The 15,188-nt window shown below is 32.4% G+C and overlaps 1 protein-coding gene across 5 annotated transcripts in view; it reads right to left on the reverse strand.

Annotated features, from left to right (window-relative positions):
* The window catches only part of LOC106680779 (ATP-binding cassette subfamily G member 4), a 41,105-nt gene that overhangs the window by 2,491 nt on the left and 23,426 nt on the right, over window positions 1–15,188 (reverse strand). For 2 of the 5 annotated variants that reach the window (XM_014420710.2, XM_067052696.1), the window contains exons 2-12: window positions 14,050–14,167; window positions 11,491–11,693; window positions 10,202–10,347; window positions 9,843–10,084; window positions 9,661–9,759; window positions 9,014–9,159; window positions 7,397–7,565; window positions 6,137–6,237; window positions 3,949–4,104; window positions 3,532–3,836; window positions 273–337 (exon numbers count right to left, since the gene is read on the reverse strand). In XM_014420710.2, coding sequence (XP_014276196.1) covers window positions 295–337; window positions 3,532–3,836; window positions 3,949–4,104; window positions 6,137–6,237; window positions 7,397–7,565; window positions 9,014–9,159; window positions 9,661–9,759; window positions 9,843–10,084; window positions 10,202–10,347; window positions 11,491–11,693; window positions 14,050–14,068 — 1,629 coding nt within the window. In that variant the 5' untranslated portion in view covers window positions 14,069–14,167 and the 3' untranslated portion in view covers window positions 273–294. Of the gene's footprint in view, window positions 1–230; window positions 338–3,531; window positions 3,837–3,948; window positions 4,105–6,136; window positions 6,238–7,396; window positions 7,566–9,013; window positions 9,160–9,660; window positions 9,760–9,842; window positions 10,085–10,201; window positions 10,348–11,490; window positions 11,694–14,049; window positions 14,168–15,188 lie in introns of those variants that run through there. The other 3 variants (XM_014420709.3, XM_067052695.1, XM_067052697.1) reach the window with 3 other exon arrangements.

Here is a 15,188-nt window from a genome sequence, read left to right on the forward strand (position 1 = left end):
TACTACTACTACTACTACTACTACTACTACTACTACTACTACTACTACTACTACTACTACTACTACTACTACTACTACTACTACTACTACTACTAAAAAAAAATTGGTATCAAAGAATTATCAAAAAAATTATAGAAAAGGAAATTAATAGTTTATTTTTATACTTATCCTATATCACAAAATTACAACAAATAAAAAAAAAACCTTCAACAAATGATATAAAATATTACATTTAAATGCACGTTCCTTAAAAAGATAAAACAATACTCTAGAAGGTTTTTATTGTCATTTTGTTCACGTCCTCAGCCTCCATTTCAATGCAAGATAAAATGTTAACCTGAAAAAAAGAAAGATATTTAATATATATTTCGTATGACTGGTTTAGGAACAGGATTAAAAATCTTTGGTTCTCAAATAAAAGTGACAAGTTTATATAAAAACGAAAGGCTTAATTATACAAAGAAAGGCAAAGTGGACGCAACTCAACCTTAGATTATTTGATAATTCAGAACCTGAGTTAAAGCTGAGTTAAAAAAATAAGATCAACTTTTTAAATATAATTTAGTCTCTGTATCAGTCATAGACCTCGTTCCCCCGATGCGACAATTTTGATGGGAAATTGAGCCTATTTACCTAGAAATGACACCGCCATCTTCAACGATTCCCAAGGCGTTACAAAGAAATTAATTAATGGATTATGAAATAATATATTAAAGAAAGTGTAGGGACGCGGGGAAATAGCAAATTCAACAAGGAAGGGAGCAGAGTGCTTCTATTCTTACAATTTGGGCTAAAATTCTTTTGACAATTCACGTCTACCCATATAGTCCAAGAGCTCAAGAAGAGAAAAAAAGCAATTCTTCCATCTCAATTTTTGATCAGTTTAATGAAAACGTTGTTTAATTACTAGTCAAAATTGATGAGTCTGCCAAGTATAGGTAGGAGAAATAAAAACTGGCGGCTGTTTCAAAACGTAAAAAAAAATTAATTTTTCATTTGGAGCTCTATATCATAAAAATCAGCAACAACACAAGAAAACCTAAGAGAACGCCATTTAAAGAAGGGCAAATTTGCTAAAATATGAAACTAATAGAGTTATTTACGTTAAATAGTTCTCGAGATATAGCTTTTTAAAAAGCAACATTTCATAAAAATGTTGTACAGAATGTATTGAAAGATCAGTAATTAGTGAATTTATTTTGTGTAATGTATATCTTAAAAACCATTCGACCTAAAGATGTCTATTAGAACTGAAATTAAAGCTAGTTTAAAGGACTATAAAGTAGTTTAAGAAGTTTATCTTCGCAGGAGTAATAGTTTTCATGATATTTCCTAAAATAAATTTGTTCCGGCAAATTTTCATGTGCCAAATTTATATTTATATGCGAATATCTTTAAAACATCAACCCCTACGAAGATACGTGTCATAAACTACTTTATAGTAAGTTAAATTTCCTTTTGAGTGCTGGCAAACATATGTACTTAACATATATATTTTTTTCAAAAATCAAACATTTTATCTGAACAACTAGAAATTAATATTTTGTGAATTTATTTTGTCAAATATAAAATCAACAACTACTACTTATATAAACATAAAGATTATAAACTATTTCATGCTAAATTTAACTAGCTTTAATTTAAGTGCTGAGTAGCATGTGTACGTCTTATGGTTTCTGAAATAATGTTTTTCATAAAACAAACTTATTGTCTGAACAACTATAAATCAATTTATTTTAGCAAATTCATACCATGAAAACTACGATTCGTACGAAGATAAAGTACATAAATTACTTTATAGTACATTAAACTAGCTTTAATTTGAGTGCTAATAGACATCTTTACGTAACATAGCTCCTGAGATAGATTTCTCAAAATAAATACACTATACTACTAATCTTTCAGTACATTTTTATGAAATATTGACTTTTTAAAAAGCTATATCTCGAGAACCATTGAATATAGCTCTACCAGGGCTAATAATTCAGGTTTTCCAGTATTGTTTGTAATTTTAAAGATATAGAGCTCCGAATGAAACATTCATTTTTTTTTAATGTTTTGAAACAGCCGCCATTTTTTATTCCCCCTACCTATACTTGGCCGACTCATAAATTTTGACTAGTAATTATACATAATTTTCATTAAAGTAATAAAAAATTGGGGTGAAATAACTGCCTTTTTTTCTTCCCGTCTCGGTTCCCCCCATACTCACTCACTTGTATTGAGGTTTGTACAATCGCGCACTTCTACTGTTCAAAAGTTCTTAATTGCATTTCCTTCATCATATTTAGCGGAACGTGTGTTCAGTGCGGTAACCAACTATTTAACAAAAAAAGAAATCAATTGCAAATAGTCAACCGTTGTGATGTAAGATCACTGCTTGCGAAAATTGATCCGAGGATTATTTAATTGGTAACAGCACATCAGGTATATCCTTCTTATTAAGATGATTTCGAATGTTTTAACTTTTTTTATATTACATTTTGTTCTGAGTTCAATAAATAGTTTCATAATTTCAAAGTTCAACGTTTCTAATTTACACCTTTCTTTATTATATTTTACGAAAAAGGTAAAAACATTAATACATATACATTAACTATTAATTGCTATTAAAATTTAAAAAAAAAAATAATTTCCAGGTGGGCGCTATGTAATATTTTTTCTGGAAAGAGGGCGGTAGGAAAAAAAAGTTTAGGAACCACCAGTTTTAACCAATGGCTTACGGATCAACGAATTTTTAACGAATCCCATCTGTTTCATTTTCTCCCTTTAAGGATAGTACAAACACCAATCTCAAAGTTTCTCAATAAGGTGACTGAATTCCAGACAATTTGGAAGAGGATTCACCAACATATGCTCCATGCGACATGGGTAACATGGATGGAGATCATATCTTAAACTGCATATCCTTGAGCCATGTACAAAAAAATTATAATAATTTTAAAACGAATAGTAATTTATATTGAGCTGCGTGAGAGATGGTGGCATAACCTTGTTCCCACACTGCACCGAGTGGCGTATGAAAATAATCTCAAGGCAATATTTGTATCTATAAAATCTGCCAAAATATTAATATGCGTTTTTAAAATATATCATTTGACTATATACAAATATGGTGGATAGGAGTAGATGTAGATTTTATGAATGGGTGATAAAAAAATCTTTTTTTTTTACGTTGTATTTCCTTGTAAAGTTGAAATGAATAGAAATAAATTTATTTATTGCAGATGTAGTCCACCGTATTCCTTGTACAGGAGAATCGAAATTCCCTGTTGTTAATTTATTCATTAACTCAGCTTGGATTGATTATTAAAAAGTACGATAGACCTTCACAATATAGAACATTTGTGATTACATCCAGGAAGTTTTGTCGTGGCATAATTTCAGAATTTCTAACAATTAATAAAAGATTGATTTAAATCAATCATTCGCTTTATGGGGTGCAACTCCTAGAGGCTGCAGTGCCTTTCGAGAGCTTACTCAACTCATTAGCATTACCCAATTATAAAAATTTGAGGAAATATTGATTACCTGAAAAGGCAGAGGTTGATGCAGAGATGTAACATCATGAGTGGTATGCTGAACCTGTCAAGCGTCAGGTAATGGAAAATCTCCCTGGGATCCTTGTATAGGCAGTAATCTATGTGATCTGGGCAGTACAACTCCTTCCTGTCAAGCCCGAAAAGTACCAGGATGTTACCTATAATTCCCGATCTAACGTAGGACAACTGAATGAGAACGTCCATCAAGGGATGAATGGTCTTCATGAAGTCGTATCCGTAAGTCGCCAGGCCAATGAACGGTGCCAAAGTGAATGGGCCGATGGCACAACTATTCTGCAAAAAGAAAATATCTAAAAATGATATTTTTATTGAAAGAGAAATTTATTGATTTAATATAGATATGAATATCATACAAATAGTCATTCAATTAATTGAGAATACGTACAGTGGGTGAAAACAAAGAACCAATGGTGTGACCCAACGCATCGGCCACCAACCCAACAGTCAGACCAATGAGGCAGAAGCATAGGAACCTATCCAACTCCCAAGGGAGTCCGATCATACTGTATACTATAATACTGTCTAGGAGATTCAATGATACCTTTAACAGAGAAAATTGTCCTTAATTATTAAATCAATCAGAGATCAAATTATTTGTCAACTAAGTTAACATAACCTATTTAATGTAATATAATTTGAAGTATTTTAGAAAACAAATTACTATTTTATTAATTATTAAACTGCATGAAAAATGGTAGGAAATAGAAACCCGTTTATTCAGAGGGCTGTTTCTGTATTGTAAATATTATTATATTAAATTTTCCTATCATATAAGTTATCATATTTCACCACTTTATTAAAATCCACTGGAAAAGAGAAGAAATAATTTAATAATTTAGATTGTTTCATACATGTCTATTGTCAGTGAATGATGATCCTTACATTGTATCCCAAACCCTCCAATCCCACGTCACCATCCTTGAAGAATGATGCCAAAATTGGAGGATTAAAATTAATTCCAATAAATCCCACCAAATCACATTTACCTTTCGTCGTAAACCAATGACCTCTTACCCTAAAGTATCCTTTAATAATACCCCACTTATTCTTGTCGAACAGCTCCGTTACTTAGGACTACATCTCGACAAACGACTGACATGGAATCCTCATACAAGACTGAAAAGACAGGAAACTGCTCGTCGATTTCGACTATTACAACATTTACTACACAAACGGTCTAAATTGCCAATCCATTACAAAAGACTGATCTACATGACTATTATAAGGGCTATCTGGACATACGGAGTTCAGCTTTGGGGCTCCACTAAACCACCAAAGCCAGAACCAGCTACCAACCACTCAAACCCACTTGTTTCTAACCTGGCTTCTCCTTCAGTTCCTAATAATCCCCCTAGGCGTCTGAAAAGAAGATGGCCTCGGGATCTTCTCCTCAAGAAATGTTATTGGAGTTCTATCAATGGGTAGATTCTCCACATGTGTATCATGTAACTATCTCACCTACAGCAAATTTACTAGTTGTATATATGTTATACAGTTGTAAATAACAATAAATAAATGATTAAAAAAAAAGATTGTTTCATGATGATGGCTCTGAGCCGAAGGCACTGATTGACTAGGAAATCTGGACTTCGTAGATGACATATGCTCTTTCGCCCAAGGTATCAAGGACATGCTAGAAGCCACAGGACCTACACGGTGTAACACATTGTTGGTCTTAAGTTCAAAACAAATGATGAAGGTGGTTAGCAGGAGGAGAAAAAAAACAAAGTAGGGTTAGAGTGGAAGCTTTAGAAAATATGGACAACTTCTGCTGGCTTGGAAGTATGGTGAGCTAGGATGAGAAGACTTCAGCGAACACTGTTATAACTCTCGCCAGTATGGCAATCACTTGAGATCTAGATGAAGACACAGGTTCGGGACTTCAACAGACACCTTACGTTTGTACTCATGTACGGATGTGAGGCACGAAATATTCAGAGTATGTTGGCCAGGAACTATCTCCAACGCCGAACTCTGGAAATTTACAAAACGAAAACCAAACGACATAATAAAAATCTTCGAAAATGTGTATAAGTTCAGGAATTCACTAATTTAACCCGATGGAATCTGGAGTGGAAACTACAGCACTACAGAAGGCTTTAGTGACGGAAAGAGACGTGAGGACGTATCCTGGAAACGTAGGTGCCAAAAGCAGGTCACAACTGGTCCAGCAAAAGAATTTCAAGAGACAAAGATGGGTGATCGTACTTTACAACGCGTCTATTTTCCGCTTGGCAGGTTGAAGTGTGTTATGAAGATTGGTGAACTAATGCTACTTATTGCTATTTCTTGTCTGATAAAAACTTTTTGGGCTTATTTAGGCTAAAATAATTCATTTTTACTAGTATTATATAAATATATTATTATAAATATGAATATTTTATAATTTTGGAATAATACTCATATACGATTGTATCATTAAAAGTATGCTTGAATAATAAGTTCTTTTGCCTCTCATTGATAAAAGTATATAATACAAAATGTATTATTATATAAACCCGTAATTACAAAATTATAAAAAATAATGTCGATAATTACATAATGAATTAGGTTGAAAACATAAAGTTTATTACCATTATTGGTGCTTTGGCAACTGTGAAAGCCAGAAAATATGGAAAGAGGCTGTACCATTTGTTGAAATGCTCCTTCTTCAAGAGGTTAACCTCAAACGGATCTGTAATAACATCTGTATTAGTCATAACAAATAATTATTATAATTAATTTACTAGTCCGAAAATTAATAAGTTCAGTAATTATCATTCTTAAAATCTGGTTTAAATCTAGGATCAGTTATATTATTCATAATATTGTTCTTTTTGGATTCTATTGTTTGTTGTTTATTTTAATATATTCATCTTGATGACACAAATATTGTTTGCCAATATTAGTTTCGGATATAACCAATTCCAAAAAATTTTAGGTTAATTATGTTTAATTTTAAGTTTTAAATGGACTAATAGAACTAGTAATAGGGGAGCGGTAGCAGCTTGACAACGCGCCTGTCTACTAACCCAATGGTTGTGAGTTCGAGCCCGAGCCCGACCCCATCCGGGATTTTTACAAGGATAAAATTATACAAAATTCACTCATGCCCTTCACCAGGGTGTTTGTGAGGCCTGTTAGCCAACGGGTGGCACTTACAAAAAATAGGCGTGGGAGTGACGAACTCACACTACGAAAAAAGCACGTCAAGAACGCACGATGTGTCTTAATACATTAGTCCTCCATGGTCTGTCGCCCGTATAATAATAATAGTAATACTAGTTAGCCGTTCTGCAATCTCACAGGAATTTGATGATGGCACTGTTAAGTGATACCATTTAATTAAAATAGACATAAGCAAATGCTGTGTGATGATATTAATATTATTATGATCACCATGAAGACAATTGATAGTTAAATAAAGTAGAAATATTTTAAAGGATAAAATTTTTTGAAAAATTAATATCTAACTAATAAAGTTGTATAAAAGAAACTAAATTTATAAATGTTTTTGGTATATTCAAGCGTAATTTGACAATAGTCAGTTTTTAAATTTATTTACCTAGTAAAGTAGGTATATCAAGCCGCGTAATAACGAGGATTCGTTGTGGTTTTGAAATGTTATGTATATGAAAAGATTAGTTTTTCAATCAGAGTAGTGAAAGTATCGTGATGCCCGCAGCGAGATATTTACTTTTCCTTATGTTGTTTTGGTGATTAGTTTAATAGATAGATTCAAGATAATATTTATAGATTTATCATATTTACCGAGCTTTCATCTTCGGAGTAATTCAAACAATTTAATAATTAAATAATTAAAGCATACACTCCCATGTGAGTATCTCACTTACAATAAAGCATTGGTACAGTCTGCATCGTGTACGCCTGGAAGATGGTCACGGCCATGCACACCTTCAGATGAGAGACGAACTCAGTCCCATCATTGCCCTTCTTGAAGAACATGATTCCAAGGGCCACGCTGCAGCACAGGTGGTGGTAGATCTGCAGTTTAAGGCCAGTCTACAGATAAAAAAAAAATGTTCAATATTTTTATCTTTTAGTACTATTAATTGATATAATATTGAATATTATAGTATTATATAGTACTATAAACTAATAGTTTTATATAAATGAAGTATAAAATAAAAAAAATAGCACTCCAAAATCACTACTCTTATTATAATTAGCGTTGGGGGTGGGTTCCAAAGCGTGCTCTGTTCCGAACGTTTGGGTTCGATTCCCACCTAGGGCAGTTAATATTTACTTCTCGACGGTCCTTAGAAATGAATCTTGACCCCCTCCAGCCTCAATGTAGCCGCCAGGAGTTGGTAAAAAAGAACAGTAAGCTCACTTGCCGGACTAGTTCCTCCCACAAATTACCGCTAGCAATAAAATAAAAGCGGTTTATCCGATAGCGGATAAAATATTAGTCCCCGAAAATATTGATGCTGGTTTATATTTAAAAAGAGAGATAAGTTAAATTTATTTACGAATAAGGAAAACTTTTTTAGTTACAAGTTTTTTTAAAAAGAAATTCGAATAACAAGAGCCCAAATGCGTGCTTCATATAAGACGTATAAATCAGATAATATTTATCTTCTTTTTAATTATGAACTGTAATTAATTCAGCTTATAAATTGTATTTATTACTGTATATAATAATAATATAGTTCTACTTCTTATAAATTGTATTTATTATTATAAATATAAATAGGGTTTTTAGCGTTCGGGGAATTATCTACTGAGTACAACCTTATTGCAGCCATTATGGAGGGAGTGGTCATATTTCCATTTCGTGGGACAACCATAGAAATAATAGCCCCCTCTATGTGGATTCCGAACTGGCGTCACTGCAGTCGCGAGGAAGTCAAAGTTGGCGCTCTAACTCACTCGGCTTAATAGTCGAAATAAAACGTTATTATATTTTAGACCTATTGGCATTATCTGAGATTATTTCATAAGTTGTAAGTTGAAAAAACGAACGAATTGACACGGATGGATTTGTTTACTACCATCGGATATTATATCATTAAATGTCCGACGGATTTGAATATCATTTTTTCATTTGTATCTCGAAAAAATATGGGACTTAGTGAAAAATGTATTCCCTTCAAAATCGGATAATGTACTCCTCTCTACCAAAGTTGGGTTTTTTTTCTAAACAATTTTTTTCGTTTCTAAACAATTGAACCTCAATTACAACCCTTAGCAAACACACAGAAAACTGAGATTACTTCCTTTAATGACTGAATGATCATTACAAATAGAAAATGTTGAAGAATATTGTTCCTGTCATTTCTCTCAGGAAATTAGTTTTCCATATTTTATAATTATGACATCCGGTTACATGACAGGTGTGAATAAATAAATAAATTTAGACTTAATTTTTCCCCTATATCCTTTGCTAATTAAATGAAATTATACGAATCGTATTGTTAAGATTTTTTTAAACTTAAAAATTGACAAACCTTGTTTCTTTTCTCCTGTAGTAATATCCTAGAGAATATTGTAGAAAACTGTATCCAAAACGATTCACAAACTTGTGGTTTGTATTCTGAAATTGAATTGCACATGTCAGACTCCCTTCTCTTGGAATTATTCTCCAGCTTTGGGCCTAAACCATAAATTAATTTAATTAATTAAAGTATTTACTAAATACACTAAACCGATTCCATTCATTATTAATCTTCTAAGATACATAATTGCTGTTTTTTAGCTGTGTATAGAATTTTATCTCAATAAGTATATGTAGTTTTTATTCAGTGTAGGAAATACAGTTTCTCCAAGTTATGAAAATATATATGCCATAAGCAGTAATATATTTAAGAATAAAAAGATATACAAGATTCTAAGCTTCATACTTTCAACTTATAACAACTATATTTAAAAAACAGTTTCTTTTAGTATATCTTCTATCTTTTAAAAATAAAACAGAGCAGTTTCTAATTCACAGTCTCTAATTAATATAAAACCAAGAGTTACATGCAGCCAATTGTTCGCTATCTATAAATTACTTTATTTAGTTTTTAAAAGAACATAGGAACATAGTGTTATGAAGTTGGAATCATATTTTTGATAGTATTCACTCTTAATCAGCATAATATTTGAAACTTACCTTGATCAACCTCAAAGTCCAAAAACCAACTTGTTCTTCCATTCTTTGCAGCCTCAGAGAGGATGTTCACATTGCCTTTGTCTTCAGCCAACTCGATGACTGTTTGGGACATAAAAATAGACAATATTATATTCGTAATATTTTATGTATTTATATAATAATATCATTATTTAATGTCGTACCAAAATCTGCCGGGTTGTGGTGGACGGGACAGATGAAGCCGTTGATCGCTAGGAACTTCAAGAGGTGTCTCCCAGATCCTCCTTGGTAGACACACCTACCCATCGCCAAGAGGTATACTCTGTCAAAAAGATCGAATAGTGAAGCAGAAGGTTGATGGATAGTCACAACGATCGTCCTTCCATCCCTTGAGAGTCTACTCAGTAGGCGAATCAAATGAACTGTAGTTACGGTGTCCAGGCCACTGAGAAAATAGTAGCTTGCTGTGATTTATAATAGTGATTAAGTAGCTGAAGGAAGTTGATAATGTTTTCTACTTGTAATAAATATTTTTCATAACTTGTAATAACTAATGAGTTACCTGGTTGGTTCGTCAAGGAAAAGAACAGGTGGATTGTTAATCAGTTCTAATGCAATCGAGAGGCGCTTACGTTGACCACCAGAAAGTTTGTGAGTCCTCGAATTGATGCAATCTTCAAGGCCAAGTGTAGAAATGAGATTCTCAACCTGTAAAAAAATGTTTTATTTTCACTTCTTATTACTTCCAGAATTGGTTATGTTGTTTTTTTCTTTATTTAAGTATTGTTGGCCTTGGAGATAGCTCAGAAGTTTATTTGGATACTCATAACTCTTGAGGGATATATCATGTAGAGGGGTTAACAGTCCTATTTTTTGCTTAACTATAGTTTCTATACCGCAACGCAAGACCAATCACTACTTAATAATCTTTACCTTCAGGGTGAATAGTCAGTCTTCGACTGTCCTTGAAATCTGCCTTCTTGAGTTCGAAGTACTGACAATAAGGAAAGTATTCATTGGCTGGGTAATGTAATGATGATAAATAATGAAATAATAACAAAAAAAAAAAAAAAGAGAATGACATATTTCCTTCAATGCTAGGTTGATTGAATGTGGAATAATCCAAGACTTGCAAAATTCAGGTATGAAAAAAAAAATATATATATGCAAAACTTATAAATACGCGTTTCACTAATGTTACATTAATAAATAGGAGACATTAGTAACATAAGTACGATGAAGAAAAATTCGATTGAAATGATATTAAGCTGCCACCTTAATTTTTTTTTTAATCGAGGTAAATTATGAATAATTATTATTTTTTTTTTACATTTTATCCTTCTATTTATACTTTTTTTTCCAGTTCAGAATAAAACACAATATTGAATAATTCATGTATTGAACGTTTCGGGGTACTATTTTATCCAACTCAGCATCTAATTTGAACCTCTGACTCACCCAAATTAGATGCTGAAGAGGTGATAAATAACTATTTGTCTATTATATTTTTGTTGTGGTATGAAAAACAAAATACTAATACATTTTTATTAATAATGCCATAATGAAACACTACTGGTTGGTTATGTCATGGAGGGAGTTTAAAAGGAGAAGTTCCTCCGATGCAAATCCTGTCTGAGATATTTTTTCCTAGAGAACCACTGGCATAAAAGCTGACATTTTGACTTCAGGAAAATTAGTAGTCTGGAGGATTACCCATTGTTAAACCAAAACAATAGCATAAGCTAAAGTACCATATCGGACTATCGATCTAGATTATTGTTTTCTATTATTATTGTTAAAGATAAAAATTAATCTTTTTTTTTTAAATGATTAATATTTATTACTACTTACTACCACCGCTCTTTGTTTGAGCGTGTAGTTTGCTGGTAACTTGAGCCGACTGGCAAAGTCCATTAATTCTGCGGGGGTCAGCATGGGGTCAACGATGTCTTCTTGGGCGATGTAGCAGGAGGATCTTCCCGTACCTTCCATTATCTTCCCATGGACACCTCTGCGTCTGCACAACTGATCTGCTTTAAAAAGATTGCTTGCACCTGCATCACAGGTAACTTTAATGGTTAGTGTTAAGGCTAAATCCAAATTTGCACCTGATCCCATCCAAGATCAAACGAAAGATATACACAAGAGATCTTAAGCATACTTACAGTTACGTAGATTTCCAAATAACAGTCCGATCAAATTTCTTTGTCCTGTCTGGAATCGGGAGACAGTGCTGAGTGACTACAGTTCGGTAGTATACAAACAATATTTTACTTTCACACTTGGCAAAAATATATATATAATGGTAGTACTCCACATTTTTCAGGAATTACAAATGGAGTCAATAGAGAATTACATCAAAAAACGATTCATGAAGTTCCACTCTCAGTTACCGACAGTTGTAGGAGCCGTGACTAATATAACTTCCAAAATCGGTTGGAAAATCCAACCTCAACCCGAAGACGTCAGTGCTTCAGTAGAGGATGCTGAAGGATATCCTGTTATGAATCTTATATTTATCAATTCTATTGTTGACGTTAATTCTCTTTTATTTATTTTTTTCAAATTAACTTTTTTTCCTATTAGAGGGCAATTATTTGTTATGTTAGGTCTATGAGTGTTGTTATTAAACTTACTTTTATCTATTAAGATATTATTTTTTTCTCAATTTTTTGTAATTTTCAACATTGTTTATAGTGTTAGGGCTGTGTTTTGTATGTGACTATACCCTCCCCCCCATAATGAATTAAAAAAAAAAAAAAATATGTAACTTGTATTAACAATAAAGGCCACCAAGCCGATTTGGTATTATAAAAATATTCCACATTTTATAGACATTATCGGATAAAATGAATGGATGCTTCATCAGATTAGGACGTTTGTAGCTGAGGGAGTGACAGCAGCAGAGCCGGTTGAAATCCGGCGTGGGGGTCGACTTTTATTTTTTTGGAAGTCCTACGAAATAAAAACTTGACCATCTATCGTGGTTAGCATAGGTTAATTACCTCTAGATAACCTTTTCCCCCGTATGTCAGAAATGACCTGAAAGGGAGTCATAAAAAAAAAAAAAAAAAAAAAATGCTTTGTCAGTATCGTATAAAAAAGTATCGATATTTCATCAGTATCGGATAAAACGTGTCGATACTTACGATACAAGTGGGAATATTTAAAAAAAAAAGCCTACATATATGGAAGGTATCGTTACCACCTAATTATCAAATGGAAAAAACGATATTGATATCGCAAGTATCGATACCATCGATACTACAGAGTTTCGGAAGTATCGAATCATGGCTATCCCAGGTACCCTTAGTATCTGTCCACGGCCCGAATGCAACAATTGATAAAAATGATGCAATCAGAAGATTAAGCAAGCCCTACAATAGCACCATTAAATAATCACTTATTGTACTTTAATGAAGCGATGGCTTCATAGTGATATTTTTCAATCTTGTTTAATAAGTTATCCTTGACACTACTTATTAGATGATCATGTGTAATAACAAACTACACTAAAGTAATATAGAGTAGTTATCTATGTTGTATCATAGAACAATGAAGTATAGAAAATCTTTTTTTTGGAATGTTTATGAAAGGAGTATGTTAATTTTTCTGAAGATTTTCTTTTTTACTAAACATATGTATCCAAATTATTCTGTTTATATAGAACCGGGATACAAGGCTTAAAAAACAAGAACTTAACCGCTTTGGGAATTATATAGCTTTTAGTTGTTAACAAACTACTTATTAACAAACCAATACTGAAACCTGACTGGATTTATGGGCTAGAACTATGGAGGTACAACTAAAATTTCTGAAACATCAAACGTATTCAATCCTATCAGGCCAAAGTCCTTCGAATAATAGTCAGTGCTCCTTCCTGTGTATCCAACGATACCCTACATGGTCTAAAATATTCCACTTCCCTCGGACCTTATTCCATCCAAATTCTTCACATTTCATTTAAAACTTATTCATCATCCTAATCCCTTAGCTAAATACACAACATAACTCATCCGAAGGTTGAAACCGCAGTGGCATAGAGAAATATTGTAAATAGTAAATAGTTAGAAGCGTGAGGATCTTCCGGTGTCCTGCTTTTCCTTCTCAAGTGGAGGAACAACTGGTTCCGGAGTTTCCTAGGCTGATATGTTTAAGATGTTATTTTACATTAATTTCAATCTTGATAATTTTTTTCATCTAATATTTGTAATTGACTTTATCTCTGAAAATATTGTGTGAACGTGCTCTCTGATATTTATTGCTATTGTTTGAAATATACGACAGAATGTAATATTACAAAATAAAGAGGAATTAAATTCTGATAAAATGTTCATCTTTTTTAAAATTCAAAGAATCATTCAGGCAAATAAATATTTACTATAACATAAATTTTATAACAATAGCTACCTGTATCCAGATATAGCATTAAGTAGAGTGGTCTTGCCGGCTCCCGAGGGGCCCATTATGGCTGTCAGCTCTCCGGGTAGAAATCTGCCGGTCACATCGTCCAAGAGTTTTTTCTTCCCTGTAAAATTTTTTAAAATCGTAAAATTGGAGTTGCATGGATTACCATCATAACAATAACATTTTAGTTATATCTTGAGGCCTAAAGTTCACAAGTTTTTTTTTTTTTTTCATACGAAGCAATGAACAGAATATTTTAAGAGTACTCTAATAAAATCATAGGAGTCTTCTTTGGTTTAACTGAACATATTTGAAATAAAATATGGAAGGTATAAATTACGAATTGGTTATATCCTGATGATTTTATTTGTTCAAACTACATCTGGTGAACAAATAAAAACTACCAAAGTTAGGCTTTTCCTTAGTACATTTATATTTCTGAACCAGTTTTGAAGGAATTTCAGGAACGTGTAGTAGTAAGTCCTGGTGTGAGATCGTGATGAAATCCTTTGTATAAAGTCATCGTAAGTACATCGAAATTAATTTTGTGGCAAAGGAACGACACTAAGTGCATATGTATATATTTAGATATACATTAATTCTGCTATTTATATATTTAATAAAGGAGGTAAGAAAAAAAAAAAGGACATTTATTAAAAATTTAAAAACAATATGTATAAAAAATCAGATTTTATTCCCACAAATGGTTAAAAAAAATTGTTTGGGTCTATTTATAATACAATAAGAACATCAAAGCCATATAAATTCAGTGTATTATGAAAAGCATGATAATAATAAATTTACGTCTTTCGACGGACATTTCTCAATCAGCTAAAAGAGCACGAAATCAAAACAGGTCTGACGAGGGCCACAATTTTATATTCAAGGAATTTTAGAGCAAGCAGGGAATAAGGCAGAGCTGCACTCTTAGCCCGCAATTGTTTATAATGGTAATTAACATGGCCTTGAAGAGGGAAAAGACGAGCGTGAGGCCTTATAGCCTGGCTCACAGAGAATTTTTTTTTTTTTTTTTTTTTTTTTTTTTTTTATAGATTTATTTATTGATAGATATTACAATCTGCCACACAGTTGTGGGCAATAGGTAATATTGATAAATGATCTCATACATACTAAAATAAAAA

Source organism: Halyomorpha halys, unplaced genomic scaffold (assembly GCF_000696795.3).
Source record: "Halyomorpha halys isolate HHAL.00 unplaced genomic scaffold, Hhal_1.1 Scaffold286.1, whole genome shotgun sequence".
Lineage (NCBI taxonomy): Eukaryota > Metazoa > Arthropoda > Insecta > Hemiptera > Pentatomidae > Halyomorpha > Halyomorpha halys.